This window comes from Zonotrichia albicollis, chromosome 1 (assembly GCF_047830755.1).
Source record: "Zonotrichia albicollis isolate bZonAlb1 chromosome 1, bZonAlb1.hap1, whole genome shotgun sequence".
Taxonomy (NCBI): domain Eukaryota; kingdom Metazoa; phylum Chordata; class Aves; order Passeriformes; family Passerellidae; genus Zonotrichia; species Zonotrichia albicollis.
Window position 1 is genome coordinate 80,799,000 of NC_133819.1, and position 14,014 is coordinate 80,813,013.

The 14,014-nt window shown below is 38.0% G+C and overlaps 1 protein-coding gene across 10 annotated transcripts in view; it reads left to right on the forward strand.

The window, feature by feature from the left end:
- Nucleotides 1-14,014, forward strand: part of DNAH5 (dynein axonemal heavy chain 5) — a 137,190-nt gene that overhangs the window by 19,470 nt on the left and 103,706 nt on the right. For 6 of the 10 annotated variants that reach the window (XM_026791770.2, XM_074545669.1, XM_074545661.1 and 3 more), the window contains exons 2-6: nucleotides 6,285-6,419; nucleotides 8,276-8,360; nucleotides 12,271-12,431; nucleotides 12,856-13,068; nucleotides 13,614-13,751. In XM_026791770.2, coding sequence (XP_026647571.2) covers nucleotides 6,285-6,419; nucleotides 8,276-8,360; nucleotides 12,271-12,431; nucleotides 12,856-13,068; nucleotides 13,614-13,751 — 732 coding nt within the window. Of the gene's footprint in view, nucleotides 1-1,687; nucleotides 2,065-6,284; nucleotides 6,420-8,275; nucleotides 8,361-12,270; nucleotides 12,432-12,855; nucleotides 13,069-13,613; nucleotides 13,752-14,014 lie in introns of those variants that run through there. The other 4 variants (XM_026791766.2, XM_005484316.4, XM_074545641.1 and 1 more) reach the window with 3 other exon arrangements.

Consider the following 14,014-nt stretch of genomic DNA (forward strand, 5'->3'; position numbering starts at 1 on the left):
ATAAGAGCCAATCTACACAAACTGGAACGTGGCAGATTTCAGCTCGATGGGAACAGTCTTTATGCTGGATGGTCAAGTTATGTTGGGCACAGTTATACAGCCCCAGAGGGTGCAGAATTTCCACCCTTAGAGATATTAAATCTGCAAACATCTCTGAACAACCCACTCTAATGGGACCTGCTCTGAGCAAAAGACTGTCTAGATAACTTTTGGAGATTTAAAAAATTTCTTATAATTTTGTGATTCTGTAAGTTATTTGCCATGATATAATAGCATTTTAGGAAAAAGATCCATGATTTTTAGCTGGTTTTTCAAGACACTTAAGTAAGGGATTTTTTTCTCCTTATTTTTTTAAAAAGAACATTTATTGCTGCAGGGTGAAGTTGAGCCTATTGGGCTGAGCTTTTACTTTAGAAATCACATATATCATGCAAATAAGCATAGAATCAGAGAATGGTTTTGGTTGGAAGGACCAACAAAGATCAACTGGTTCCAGTCCCTCTGCCACGGGCAGGGATGCCTTCCATAGGCCGGATTGTTCAGAGCCCCTTTCAGCCAGCCTTGAACACATCCAGGACTGGGGCATCCACAGCTTCCCTGGGCAACCTGTGCTGGTTCCTCTCCACCCTCACAGTGAGGAGCCTGCTGTCCTGCAGTTTAAGGCCATTCCCTCTTGTCCTATCACTACCGTGCCATTGTGAAAAGTCCCTCCAGCCTTCTTTCAGGCCCCTGTTAGGAAATGGTAGGTGCTGGAAGGTCTCCCCAGTGCCTGCTCTTGTCCAGGCAGAACAGCTCTGGCCCTCTCTTCACAAGAGAGCTGCTCCAGTCCTGTGATCACCTTAGTGGCTCTCCTCTGGACTCCTTCCAACAGAATGTAAATAATTAATTCCTCAGTGGTTTGAATATATCCATGGGAATTAACTTTATATGTAATATTTAATAGCATGTTTAATTTTAAATGCTAACCCTGCAAAGGGTTCAGAGAAATCTATGGATGTTTACTTTTACCCTAAATGCAGTTTTTCAGTCTTTCAGACATGTATGCACAACTGGATTTGACTACAGTAGGTGGGAAAATGGTTTTTACTCATGTGATTTTTGTCAATGCTAAGGTTGTCAAGTGCTTTTAGACATTACTCACATTGATATGAGTGGAAGCAGAAATATTTAGGGACATTTTAAGCCAGAAATAGCTGTAAAATGTCTGTTTTCTTGTTACTAATACTGGATAATTAGATTGTTTTTCTTGGCATTTTGAAGAGGACATGGGATTATGTTCAGTCACTGAAGTGGAAAAAAATTAAAGCTCTTTTAGGAAGGAAAAAACCTAGCATTTCTTGCTGAAGAAAAATTTCTGTATTAAGCAACCATTTTACAGCTGAAAAATAAGTGTAACTGAATGTACTTCTATAAAAGCATGAATAGAAAACTCAGTAATTTACAAGTCTGTAGGTAAAAGATATTTGAAAGTTGCTTGACTGTTGCTGTGTATTTAAACAGTCACCTGTGACAAGGAAACAAAGATGCCTGTTGACACAGGGATTGCTTCAGAAGGCTAAACACAAATCAGAGAAGCAGTTATAAAATTGACTTCTGCAAATACTTATGGTGCCCTTGAGTATGATGAATTGTATCCAGCAGTGTTTGCATGTAAACAGTATCACCTTAACAACACTGTGGTTGGTAGGAGTAACTTTCAAGGCCTAATCTGTAGGCAGTAAATTCTGGTGGCTAGAGACCTCTTGTTTCTGTGGTAGTGCAATTTAATTTTCTAGCAATTTGTGTGCACACTAGAACTGAATTTTAAATACAGAGATAAGGTTAATAGGTGCTGGGTTTTTTTATGTCCTTACTACATTTTCCAGAGTTATTTTGGCATTCCTACTGAAAGGAAAGAAGTGCAAACAAAACGTTGGGGGAGTACAAAATGATGAATGTAAAAGCTTTCTCCATGGATTAGGGATTGTTCCTGAAAAACAGTGTTTGATGCTTATACTGAATAGTACAATGTTTAGGACTGGAAGAAAGCAACTTTGGAAACGAAGCATTGGCAGAGTGATAAAGGTAAGGAAAACTGAATTTTGAACTAGGCTTAGACTAATAATTACATAATTTGAATAAAGGTATGTATTGAGGGGGGAAGGCTTAGAAAAAAAATGTTTTAAAATAGGTGTAAGTGGGTGATGTTAGTTGCACAATTTGTTTGGAAAGGCAAATTTGCACTGGGAGATGTTTATGCATTTGGCTAGTGGTGCTTGTATCTTGCCCAGATTGTTGCAATGGTCTGGTAATGGTATAATTTCACAAATGCTATATCAGTACACTAAAGAATTTGATGTTAGATGTGGCAACAAAACATGGGTTGACTCTGCCATGAAGAAAATAGAAATGTAACTTCACTTTCCCCATATGTCTAAGATGGGAATAGAGTTTTGAAGGAAATACTTAGCACTGAGGAACCACAACAGACTATAGAAGTCATTAAGATACTTAGACTAATTTTAAAAGCTGGTTATTTAAGCAAACTGTTCCTGAGTAAATGCAATGTGCAAAGCTCTGATTTTTGAGATTTAAGAGTTAGATAAGGGAACTGCCCTAGTTCTTTAGGGTTTGTATTTTTTTGGAAAGAGGAAATAAAACCATTCAAACTTGAAGATTGAAAACTCAGGGTGCTTGAAAATATGTGAACTGGAGTGCAGTTTACTTTTCAAGGGAAATTCTTGAGCAAGATTTATGTAACATAAAACATCTTAGCAAGTTAAAGGAGAGACAAAGGAATTCCACATGGGTTAAATAAATTTTGGATAAGCCAGTCAATTAACAATAAAACTTTGTTAGTCTTTGAATCTTTCGCTATTGAACTTCCCTGTAAAGTCTTGCTCATCAACAAGACTTTGATTTCAGCATGTCTAAATTCAGTGATGCACAGTATTCTGACAACAAAATGCATTATTTGCTGGATAAAGTGTGTTCAGAACAAGTTTTATCTTGTGTGCATATGACTTGCATACTAAACAACATTCTTGCTAACTCTTTTCAGGGTGTCTGCATCAGCAGCTACAGTCTGTAATGGAGAAGCTGGCAATAGTCAATAGCTGGTTTCTAAGCCTCTTGTTTCAAAAAATGAACCCCTTGAATCTCTGACTTGTGCTCTTTTAGTACCTGCTGCTTAAATATACATAGTTTTTTAGCAGCTATGAGACTTTTTGAAAATTTTAATTTAATCTCAAATTATTTCTTCAGACTGATGGTGAGAGGTTTATGGGTTTAGGTATACATTTAAGATACATTTAGGAATCTCTCCTTTTTCTTGCTTCAGGGAAAGATGTGTAACTGGACTAATCATCAGAAAAGGACTTTTCAGTTAATGAGTTTAGCTTTAGACCTTCATCTGTTATGGGACTGTATTATATAACCTTTCTTACTTTCATAACCAGAAGTGGTAAAAGAAACCCAAAACTAAACTTGGCTGTTTTACCTGTGTTGTTCTTTACATGAAAAATTGAGATGAAGCTGTACCATAAAAAACTTGGACAATATTTCCAGATATCTAAGTGAGACAGTGTTTATCTCTTGTAAATACTGCATTCTCCTACATCATGGGTCGTGCTGTATGGCCCTGATCAGAGTTGCTGCTGATACTTTTCAGGATTTGCATGTCAGTGTTACTGCATATAACAGCAATTTTTCTTTTACCTATGTAAATGATCCTCTGTGTGTTTCAGCATTCTTCCATCTTCAAATCTTAGTCTTGCAGTGTTCTATGAAATTCTGAATTACATAGAGTTGCCTATTCTTGGGTAATATTTTTTTGGTATAGATTCTGTTTAGGCCTATGTACTTCTGTAGTGAATTCTGCAGGACTTAAAACTACGAAAACTCTTGGGCCATGACCACAATGCTGATTTGAAGTGAGATGTGAGGGTAGCTAAAGGGGAAAGGGAAGAATGAAAGGTAGAAAGCTCAGCATTTTCTTCTAATTAGTTCTCTGATATTCCTAATCCTAAGTAAAGAATATCTTAAAAATTCATTACTTTAGTAGAATGCAAATGGAAGCTCAGAAGATAGACTGGGGGATAGTTTCCAGCATGGCCTCTTAGTGTTTTAAATACATAAATTAGTGATTTTGTATTGAAAGCACTGAAGTTAGGTTTTCTCTACTTTTCTGTGTACAATCTAATCCTAAAAGTGAGGCAGAAGTCTCTTCTAATGACTGCAACAACTAATGTGCAAGTTTGTGATTAAGCAACACTTTGTTTGGGAAGCAAGTTTGTAGAAATGATAACTCATCAAAATATAGAGGCATGACAGCTTGAGTTGTGTTGAATGTTCTTGCATTGCATTGTAGCAACTCTCAGGGAAAAATGTGTGGAACTTGCATTAGTAATAGAAATATCCTACATATCAAAACAAATGCCTTCCAGTAGTGACATGATAAATACAAGTCAAAGTGTTTATCTTCATAAAACGATAGCTTTATCATTTAGCTAATAGTTTCCTGTTTCTCTAGGTATGGTTCATTAAGTAATTTAAGTTAATTGCACTTAAAGTTTAGTGATATCTTAATGAAAATTCTTGTTGCTGGACTTAGACATCAAATATTGCCCAGTGCTGTATGAACAGCTATGCACTATAGCTTGTACATTTGTTATAGGACTTGAGACACAGCAATTAAAAAAAGTTTTAAACAAACATTGGGACATGATTGCTCAGTTTGAGAAGAAGGTGCTCATGATTTCAACCTATACAAATAGCAACTTGAAGAAGAAATGGAAGCTATGAACATGTCAAGAGCATCTGTATATGTGGAGCTGGTGGCTTAAAACTCAGTATAAGATGTCTTGTATAGTAATATATCCAGAGTTCTATATTGGAAACACAAGCATAGTACAAAAGTAGTCTCTCTGTAGTTTAGGTAGAACAAAAGGCTTCTTTCTGTATTAAATAGAAACTAATTGGTAGAGTATTGGTTTGCATTATTATTTTTTAAAGATGCCCTATCAGTTGTGTTCAAGTTACTGGAACAGTAGTTTTGAGTATTCTGTTGCTATCATCTAGTGTGAATGGAGCTGATTCAGACAAAGTGGTTGCTTTTTGCATGTCTAATGAGGAGGAAAATTTCTGCTCATGTTTAAAAGCATTTAGGAAAACCCAATCCTGTGGTGACACTTCACTTTCAGAGAACTGAAGACTCTTAGGATATGACAGGGATAAAACAGCACAAAGTACATGTACGAATTAGTCTGCTACTGTGTTCTTCAGACATATCTGTGTAAAGAATAGGATTTGTATGTTTGCTTTTTATATGGAAAAACATTTCAAATGCATTCAGCATTTATGAAGGCATGGTAGTAGTTACCAGTTTACCAGGTATTTGAAAATTCCTTCAGAAAGTAGGAAAGATATTTACATAAGGGTATAAAGTATATTATGCATGTCCTTTTGGCTCTGCAAAAGCTTGTGGATAAATCACTTATGCATACTTTATAAAGTTACTAGTTTTCTCCTAATCACCAGGGAAATAAGGATTGAATTTACTTCCAATGAAACATCATTCTAAATTTCTTTTGAAAATTAAATTATATTGAATCTTGTAACCCACAAGCACAATAATACCAGTAACTATTCCAGAAGGCTATTTTGTCTATAATGTAATGAGGTGTGTTACATATGGGATTTCAATTTAATTAGAAGAGTAGGCTTACTGCTTGAAGAATGGTATAATAGCTATAGTTAAGCACATTTGTAAACACTTGTGTACCTTGAGGCTTGTGGTTTGTTTTACTTCTCATTATATTAAAGAGATAATGTATAAAACCCTAGCTTCCTTCAGCAGCATCTGTCTTTATTAGAGAGTGCTTACAATATCTTCCATGAATAACAAAGATCAGTCAGAATCCTGTCTTGACTTGGTCATACGTGACTAGACTGAAAAGCTGAGACAAAGGACTTAGGGTGCTGAAGGTAACATGCAGAATAATCGAGCTGTACATTATAAAATGCTTTTTTCCTACAAAGCCTGTGAACAAATTAGCTTTCTGTACAACATTATTTATGATAGAAATGTTGTGGTAAATCTGAAAATGGAACACCAGAAACAAACTGTAAAATTGTAACAAAGGCTGCTTCTAAAACTTTCACTTGAGTGCCATAGAAACATAAATCACCAGTGTGGATTGAATGTAATAGCCTTTACTTTTAAAAAGAAATTTTAAAGCTTTCTTTATTTTTGTCTTGAAATTAGATTGTGAGTTTTTTATTGTCCACTTTGTATTTAATAACAGCAAAATCTCAAGGATGAGAGGGAGGCTAAACGTGCTCGTCTGGATGGCAGACATGATTACTTACTGGATATTGTTGCCTCTTGTGTCAGTCTGGACAAAGCAGAAGTAGAAGATGCTATTCTTGATGGAAACCAGGTAATCTGATGAATTTGAAAGTGAAGCTCATAGTATATTTTGGAACTAATATTACCATTAAATTCTTGGTGAGATAGTTTTCAGACTTCACACCTGAGGTCACTCAAGTCTTCTCCTTGAAGAAGCTTTTTTTTTTTTTCCAGCATTTTAAATTAATTTGAACATTTTAAATTAATTTTCAGCATTTTTAATTAATTTGAACAATTAATGTTACAATTTAATTCCAGGACCTATTGTAACAATATTGATTTTTAAATTTATTAAATTTCTCCTTTCCAGTGGTTATAGTTAATATGCTAAAACTTGTGATTGTATTTCATAGTGAAACCACAGTGTGAGGTCTCCCAGTCCTTGAGTACACAGCACAGGGAGGTTCAAGAGTCCTGGCCACAGCAGGTTGCATGCTGTCATTTCCATAAGGCTGCCAGCATTTGTGAGACTTTATTACAATCTAGATCAGCAAATTAAAATAGGTAGAAGCCTCTTGACAAAATGGAATGGCTTATGTCATCTGACTGTGACTGCATGAGGGCTAATACAAATTCATATATTAAGACACTGAAAAATATCACTTTTTAAACAAGCCAGGTAGATGGAAGTAGATATTTTACTTCCTGACACTAAAGTAAACATGGCTGTGGTTTGGGTTTTTTATGATTTGTTTTCTCTTGTATTCTCTTTCCATCTGCATGCCTTCAATTTAGGCATTCCATTTCAGTGCTAATATTGTAGAGAAACTGAAGAAAGGCCAGTGGAAGACCAGTAAGAAAGAGAGGGACACAGGGCATGTGAAGTATGAGATAAGGGAGAAGAAGAGGTTGAGTGGCAGTCAAATAGTGGCCTGCAGCTCCTTGAAGAGTGTTTGCAAAGATGACAGAGCTGAACTGTTCTCAGTGGGAGCAGATGATAACTTCAAAGATAAAGCCACATCTTGCAAAATGCCCACCAAGAGACCCTTCTTCACCAGGAGGGTAATGCAGCATGGGAATAGGTTACTTCAAGTCAGTTGTGGAATTCCTGTCCTTGGGGTTTTTGAGACTCAGCCTAGGAAATGCTCTAGATGATTGGAGCTGTTGTTGGTGACACAGGAAGCTGGCCTCAAGACCTCCCAGAAGTCTCTTCCAACATTTCTATGAGTTCATGATATAGCAAATGAGCAGTGCAGAACATTGTCATGCACATAAAAAACCGGAATTAGTTTCAGCCTTTGTGCATTCTATCTCTAAATGGGTTTCCTGGCAAACTGTAGTGCCTGAGAATAGCTGTCAGATGAGGAAAATATTGGCAGTTTCTACACTTGGAAAGAGAGAAGTGTAATAGCTGTTTTGTCCTCATCTTGGAGGGCTCAGCCAAGATTTTCCGGAATAGAAGCTCATTATCTTGATGTAACTGAGGCTTGTTATTAATGGAAGAGGGATAATTGTGGCTTTCTTCAAGCTTCTGGTGACCTTCTAGCCTTTTTTCTACACTAGAAAGCACAAAGGGTACCACCTAATGTTTCTGAAGATGAACTTGAAGGAGCCTTTTCTGCTAAAGATAGCCATGTAGTTAGGGACTACATAGAAGAGTGATGCAGATTAGTGGATGAGGCCAGACTTTCAAGTGCTGAGACACGGATCAGCATATTAGCATAAAGCAACTCAGTTTCTTCCTCAGCCTGTATGGCCTACACACGAGATTTGTGGACTGCACTACCAATACATGCTTCAGTGATGCTTGATGGCAGCCTTGAACTGATGAAGAGCTGTTAAATTTTCTTGATGCTTATAAATATGTAAATAGGCAAAGGCTTCCTCTGTTGCTGTGATATGAAACAAATCAATGACACATTATGATCTAAACATGATTTCACACAGATTGAGCGCATGAACAGGTTCCTGGCCCCTGGAGGTCTGCGTCATCTGATGTTCTACTACCAAGATGTGGAAGTAATGGATACAGGTAAAGCAACTTAGATTCTCCTGCAACGTGTTACAGTTGTGCTGAGCAAAAGAGCAAGGAAAAAGAAAATAGTCAAGTTCTTATAAACTAGGATTTAAAGCAAGACAGGTTTGGTCATACCGAGGCATTGATCCCTGCTCATGAAATGATGATTGATGAAATTACTGAAGCTTATTAGTGCACTTCTGCATGTTGCTACTATGGAGCAGCAAAGTACTTCCTTTTGAGCTCAGCAGCTCTTGCCTGTGGCAATTTGTTTTTGATAATTAAAAGGTGACTTTGACACAAGGTGAGAAGTGACAGATGCCATTCCTCTCCTCTTCAGTCATGCCACCTGCTGGCCCTAGAAGCCATCCACATTTCTTGGCACATGACCATCCATCTAGGTAGTCCTGTTACATGATAAATGCCTTCATGAGACCCACATTATGGGTAGAAAGATGTTACCCCAAAAGTCCTTCCTGCACGTATTCCTTTACTGGGTGCCCCCATATTCCACTCTTCTGGGGGAAACCTCCTTCTCCCTCACCCTGCATGTAGCTCAGGATCCCAGTGACAAGGACATCCTCCTTTTGCCCATGGCTCCTCTCCCAGAGCCTCCAGTGCTGCTGCTGTTGGGACCATCCAGGTGCTCTGTCACCTCTCAGAGACTGTGACTGGCTGGTGGGAGCTCACACCACTTGGTTACCCTGGATGTACATGAACAGCCCTGTAAACATATCTGTGCTTAGCTGTATAAATGTGTTTATACATAGGTAAACATATACCTAGATGAATGTACAAATATCTATTTATATTTCATGCATTTTTCAGTATATATGTACGTGTCCATTTTCTTCATTATATCTGTATGTATCTAAAAGGGATGAAAAGACTGTTTAATATGATATAAGCAACTTTAATAAAATAAGTGTCAATGCACATAGAAATACAGTGCAATGAAAACACAAACGCAACCACTAATTTAGAAATCTGAGGAGCAAGTTTTAACATGCCTGAGATGAAGTGGTGAAAGTATGACAAAGAGAGTGTGAGGAAAGGGTCAAAGCCTAGGAATCTAATGGGTGTTGCCCATATCCACCAACAAAACCAATCAGATCACACTACAGTATGGTGGGATTTTGGTAACCTTTTGGGATTTGATGCTAAATATAGGCAATATGGAAAGCAGTAGAAAAAAACACATAAGCAAAACCCAAATGAATTCACAGCAAGGCATGCATTGGGTGAATAAGAAACTGTCCCTAGAACAGCATGCACAGGAGGGAAAAAAAATTTCAGAAAAAAAATGTAGTGATAGAGAAGACAGTGGGGATTAAGTGAGTGGGCTGGAAACTGACTTTGCCCACAGCTGTAAATGCAGTCACTTGTAATACTCTCAGACAGTAAAACTTCTGCTGTACATTTTCCCTTTGTTGGTGGAGCAGAGTTTGTAAAAGAATTATCTGTGTTGATTGTTTAGGGCTGTGGTTCACAGGCTGCCAAAGCAAAAGTCTCAGTTGTGATGGTATCTACTAACTGGTAAATCTAAGTGAATTTTTGTGGCATTACATGCACTCTCTTGGCAAGGGCACTTACTATGGCCACATCATACTCAAACGGGTTTTCTGACCCTGATGAATCAACCAACATTTGTGTTAGGGCAGAAGATGATCCCATGAAGGGACTGTACAAGGAATTTTGTGTTTCTGCAGAGCAGGAATTGTATCTCCGAGTTCAGGAAGATCTACTTCAGAGACCTAAGGTATCATTTAAAAGTTTGATTTCTTGCAGTGTTTTGAAGATCACTATTCATGTGAATTTTAAAAACCTCTAGCACCTTTTTCAGTAAGAGTACATCTTTTCTAAAGAGACTGCAGGTTATACTACCTACTTCACCTCCACAGATTGTGGGAAAACTCTGATGACTTTTGCTGGTCTTGCCTCTGTAATTACTTGTGGCACTCTAACCCTGGCTGGATGCCAGGCACACACCAAAGCTGCTCACTCACCTTCCCCTGCTACAGCTGGACAGAGGAGAGAGAATTTATTGAAGGTTTCATGAATTGAGATAAGGACTGGGAGAAAACACTCCAAGGGCAAAATATGCTTGACTTAAAGGTACAAAGTGAATTTATTACCAACTAAATCAGAGCAGGCTAATGAGAAGTAAAATAAGCCCTTAAAATACATTTTTTTTCTCTCAACCCCTCCCTCCTTCCCACTGGCAGTGCAGGGAGACAATGGCATGGGGGTTTTGGACAGTTCAACACCTGAGGTTTTCTTTCACATCTCAGGGAAAAGAGTCCTTCCCCTATGAGACTGTGGAGTCCCTCCCATGGGAGACAGTTCTCAGTGAACTTCTCCAATGTGTTCCAATCTCACGAGCAGCAGCCCTCCCGAAACTGCTGCCATGTGAGTCCTCCCAAGGGCACACAGTCCTCTCAGAACTGCTGCAACATGGATCACTCTTCCATAGGATGCAGTCCTCCAAGGCCAGGCTGCTCCAGCCTGGAAGCAGGGTCCCTCTCTCTACCTGGCCTCTCACTGGATCCCAGCCTCCTCCAGGCATCCACCCACTCCAGCACCGGCACCTCCCCATGTTCTCACTTCCTCCTTTTCTCTGGCTGGATATAAAACTGCACCCCAAACTTTGTTTTGCTTTTCATCTCAAATATGTTATGGCAGAGGCATTATCACCATCTCTAATTGGCCCAGCCTTGGCCAGCAGCATCTCCATCAGGGATTGGCTCTGGCTGACATGCTGGAAGCTTCCAGCAGCTTCACACAGAAGCACCTCTGTGGCACCTTCACTACCAAGAACCTTGCAAAACTGAACCATTACTGCAGTATAAAGATAGCAAAAGTTTATTAGCATGCAATACATCAAATTAATAACATTTACAGAGTCAGGTCTTTTGTTGGGACAGAGTCCTTGTTGTAATTCTGAGGAATATGAAAATGAGACTTCTTCAGAGCTGCAGTGGAAAAGGGAGAGAGAAAGATGATGTGAACAGAAGGATGGGGAGGGAACTTCTGGGGGCCACCTGATCCAAAATAGGGATCCCTGGTGCTGATGGTCATGTGCCTGAAAGAAAAAAATGTGCAAAGGGATCTATCACTTTTTAGGTGTTGTCCTTTAACTGCTGGTATCAACAACTTACTTTTTCATCTTCTTATTGTAGTAGTGCCTCACTGAGATGTGTATGCATGCAATTTTACTCTAAGGTAATGCTGAAAAGCTAGTAACAAGGTAGGGTGAGGTATTGTGACCAAAAACATGAGAGAAACATTTTACCCCCAAAAGACAGTGCTTCTTCTTAGTGACCCTTTACAAGTGTTGCCAGCAGCCTGGACATGGAAGCAGTATATTCATGTTGGGGGAAGAAGAAAGGACAAGGAACTCCCTTGTAGCTCTATTATTGGTTTTTGTTTGCTTTTGCCCCAAAGAATCTGCTGTGGCCTCTGTCTCCTTGTTTTCAGAAGCATCCTATTTATTTTTTTTTCCCTTGTGTTTAGGTATTTTTAGGGAAGGACAGTTGATAATAGCTCCTCTAAGGTAAAATACATCACTGCATTTTCTGATTTCTAATTTTTCTTTTTCAAGCAAGAGAGCATTAACTACAACTGCATGATAGAGCCTATAAAAGGACCTTGATTCTGAAACATTATTTAGAAGGAATAGAAAAAACAAATAAATGAATAGAAGTGAAAGGCTTTTGATGCAAGAATGGCAAAACCAGATGAAATATTTCTTACTGTGCCATGAAGACTCTGAATGCTGCATACTTTCTGTGGATAGTTCTGTGAGATGCCTCTAGGAGGCTGGGACTCAGTGAGGGACAAATAATGACTGAAGTGTTTGTGTAGAAAACTTTTCTTTGAATAAATGATCAATGGGTCTTAATTGTTTATTTGTTTGAATCTGTAGAGTACTTTGGCTTTCCAGGAATAGGAATGAACTCTCATTTGACCAAGAAGAAACTGAAAGTATTTGTGACAGAGGGAAAAGACGTTGCTTTAACTGGTGTATGCATTTTCTTCATTAGATCTAGTGTTTCTAAACCAGTCACAACTGAGAATATCTATCAAGTAAGTCAGTGACTGCTCATCTCTGTACATAATCTTGTTCAAAATTTGTTTTTATGATGGGGTATTTGCTCTCAGAAAATGGCAATTTGACAGCTCTTGACATGGAGGAATGAGTAAAAGCACACACAGATGGGTTAAATGAACCAGGACAAAAAGGGAGGGGGATGGAAATAAAGATATTATCTTGTGGCAGCAACTTGATGTATATCATTGATATGAAAAAAGGATACTGAGGAAGAAAATTTAAGACAATCTGTAATGACAGAGTAATTAGTCAGTACCTAAATACTGAGGTGTTAAATTTCAAAAAAGTCTAGCAAATTAATTTGAAAAACAAAAATTATTTTCCTTTTGAAAGTGTATATGTAAATTGTATATGAGTTTTTACTGGTGAAAGACCCCTTGTATTGTGTCTCTTTTACAGGAAGTAAATTTTAATATGATGGATATAGGTCAAGATGGCTTATTAAAAAGTGTTGAGCAGTTGGTATCAGAAATATTCATTCCAGCCTTACAGACTATGGACCATGGCTGGATTGAACCTCAGCAAGTTCCCAATATTAAGCAGGACTTCCTTCGTGCCCTAGAAGGATTTGTTAGTGTCCTATCAGGAACTCAGCAAAGTCTGTTGGAAAAGGTAGTATGTTCGTGTGGGAAATAGAAAGTAAGCTAGCTGTAGAATGTCTCTGGCTCTGGACCTTTTGAATTAGCTGCTGTTTTAGATTACTCATAAAATTTGCTTTTGTTAAATTGGAGAAAAACCCAACACTTCTGTTTATTGTCATCCTAACTCATTATACTTCAATCTGTAGTTTTAATAGTTCTGTAGGTGCTTCTGTTCTTGTTTATTCTGGGGTCAGTTCTTTAGAGCTATTAACTTCTTGACTCCCCAGTGGCTGTGGTCACTCTTAAATGTTGAATGATTAATGTATGACAAAATGTTGTTGGTTTCTACTCAGCTTTTGTGAAGGAAAGGGCATGAGAGCACAGCTGCCTGGTTGGTGAATTCTTCAGATTCTGGATTCTAGAATTTTCCACTTTCAGCTCAAGCCAGTTTAATTTAGACTGAGCAGGGAATAACAAGTGAGATACCCCAAGGAGGGCAATGAGTTAGTCTTTAAAGTTCCTAGATTATTTGTCATGAACATTCAGCATTTAATTTTTTTTAAACTTCTATTTTAGGTCAGCCTGAAGAAATGTGAAACATATGACCTTAAAACTCTAAGAGGACCTTCAGATTACTTGATGGTTGCTGACAGCATGGAGGCTCTTGAAAAAATAGAAGTCTGCATGAGAGAATGGACCAAACAAATTGAACAGGTGATACATGGGACAAATGTGAAATGTAACCTCTGCATCTTGACAGATGAATTTAATCCTGTTGGTGTTACAGCTGCCTTTCTATAAATTTGGATTAGTTCAATCTCTTTATTTTAAAGTACTATTGGTATATTTTTTGTGCTTTTACTTCTCAATGGAAATATCACCAAGAGCTTTTTCCATCTGCTTGTTAATATAGGATACACAGTTTGGGAAGCTTAGTCCCCTGTCTTTGATAATTACCTGTTAATAAACTACAAAAC